Here is a 2,500-nt window from a genome sequence, read left to right as displayed (position 1 = left end):
CTCTGCTGCTGCCTCTGGTGCTGCCTCTGGTGCTCGCGCCGCTCCTGTTCCTGAAGCTGCTCCCGCATCAGCTGCTGGCGGAGCAGGATCCGGGACGTCACAGCGGAGGAGCCCAGCGGAGGCTTGGTGGAGCCATGGTGGTCGGATGGGCTGAGGTGGACACACACGCACGCGCACACACACACACGGACACACACATGCACACACACTCACAGGTTAGTGTCTCATTGTTGGTCGAAGGTGAAGAGTGTGGTGTAAAGGGAGTGAGCGGAACAGAGAGAGAGAGAGAAGGGCTGAGAGAGAGAGAGAGAGAGAGAGAGAGAGAGAGAGAGAGAGAGAGAGAGAGAGAGAGAGAGAGAGAGAGAGAGAGAGAGAGAGAGAGAGAGAGAGAGAGAGAGAGAAGGGCTGAGAGAGAGAGAGAGAGAGAGAAGGGCTGAGAGAGAGAGAGAGAGAGAAGGGCTGAGAGAGAGAGAAGGGCTGAGAGAGAGAGAGAGAGAGAGAGAGAGAGAGAGAGAGAGAGAGAGAGAGAGAGAGAGAGAGAGAGAGAGAGAGAGAGAGAGAGAGAGAGAGAGAGAGAGAGAGAGAGAGAGAGAGAGAGAGAGAGAGAGAGAGATGTATGATCTGGAGATGTGGAATAGTAAATATTGAAACTAGGCAAGGCTAGTGCAACCAGCAGGGTTAGTAAACACCATAATGTGTGAGAGGACAGAGAGGTCATCAGGGGAACAGGCCCAGCAGAAAAAAAGTAAAGTTTAAATAATTGCACAAGCCGATATTGATGTCTGGGGAAGGTACAGTTCTTTTCGGTGGGAAAAGCCACCTTCGTGCAGGGAAATAAAATGCAGGCACAGAGCGTAACATACTTTAAAAAAAAAAAAGAACTTCAAAAAAACGACAGCAATGTGCGAAACATCTTCACTGCAACTTTCCTCAGACGAGATAAACCCCCGTCCAAATATCTGAGGAACAAAGACCCAGGAAACAGGATTCTCAAAGGACCAACGGACGGATCCGACTGGCAGGAGAAAGAGCTTCAGAGGGAAAAGGGAACACACATTTGTTTCTGTTTTCACAGTTCCCTTTAAAATTAGACGCCGGCTCCCCAGACGAGACCCTGCGCTCCTAAAATAGAGCGTCAGCGCTGAAGCAGAAGTTGTCTGCACGATGAGCCCTTCTCCTCTACACTGAGTGATCCTTTTGATGGAACTCACAAAGTACAGCGGCCAGCCAATCCAGCTGTGCAATAATCGCACTAATTAGCCCGGTGCAGTCAAACACTGGAAAACACAAGTCTACGCTGCAGTGGTTGTCTGATAAAGAGCCCCACCCCCGACACACACTAATATGCACGGACACACACACACACACACCCACACACACACAGACGCGCATGCACTCACACACACACACACAAACACACACACACACACACACACACACACACACACACACACACACACACACACACACACACACACACACACACACACACACACACACACACACACACACACACACACACACACAAACACACTCACATACACACCCAAACACACAGAGACATGCATGCACACACACACACCACCACCTCCTCCTCTTTTCCTCTGCATACCATAATTCCACTTTACTGCATATAATCTCATTGTCCAATCATAATCTCTCAGCTCTGTTCAGAAACAAGAATGTGTGGTTGAAAAGAAAATGGGAAAGAAAAGCACAGATCAAGGTTTTATTTAATCCAACTAATGAATATATTCTATGCTTCTTTTGTCTCTCTCTCTCTCTCTCTCTCTCTCTCTCTCTCTCTCTCAACACCAAATTCTATTTTCCCTATTACTTATTATTTCACAGTTAACTGTGAGCTAAAATAATGGTTGAATTTTTTTTATCACGTTGTGTTTTTTTCAAAAGCACAGGAACAGTCAGAGTCATCGTGTTGAGGAAACAGATTTGTCAAAAGCATGTCTGGAAGGTGTGAACAGACTAGTCATACACACACCAGATATTCCATTGAAACACACAACCCGACCCCGACCCGCTACCATTTTGGAAACCTTTAGAGACAACGGCCATCATACATTTCCACAGTGCTCAAACATCCACTCTGTTTGAGGTTAAGTTTATCTTTCAAGAGCACAACCAGGCTGTAGTTGTTACAGATATGATTTTACACTCTCGTTGATGATAGTTGCATAAATATATATAATCTATATAAATTACAAAAAAAGGAAAGTTGGGACATGCATTAATATATATTTCATTTAAATGTATCTACCCAAAGAATATTGTGATTTATAATGAATTTTGTGATTTATAAAGCATTGAATAAAAATACTAAAACAATGTCGTCATATATGCTGAAACCAATAATGAACGAATACACCAAAAATGCCTCAATATCAGAGGGCCAAGGAGCCTGCTCCTTTCTACCAAACGTTGTGTTTTCACTCCTATCTGAATTATATCCCAACAGCGCCCCTGTAGACCGCTCCAGAAGGCT

At 45.2% G+C, this 2,500-nt stretch overlaps 1 protein-coding gene across 1 annotated transcript in view; it reads right to left on the bottom strand.

Annotated features, from left to right (window-relative positions):
• Window positions 1–2,500, bottom strand: part of LOC132467924 (microphthalmia-associated transcription factor-like) — a 21,418-nt gene that overhangs the window by 18,153 nt on the left and 765 nt on the right. Inside the window, exon 2 of the mRNA XM_060065541.1 lies at window positions 1–150. This exon is cut by the window's left edge and continues 187 nt beyond it. Within this exon, the coding sequence (XP_059921524.1) occupies window positions 1–150 (150 nt within the window). The remainder of the gene's footprint in view (window positions 151–2,500) is intronic.

This window comes from Gadus macrocephalus, chromosome 1 (genome assembly GCF_031168955.1).
Source record: "Gadus macrocephalus chromosome 1, ASM3116895v1".
NCBI classification, from domain to species: Eukaryota; Metazoa; Chordata; class Actinopteri; order Gadiformes; family Gadidae; genus Gadus; species Gadus macrocephalus.
The sequence above is the reverse complement of the archived record's forward strand: the minus strand, read 5'-3'. Positions and strand labels throughout refer to the sequence as shown.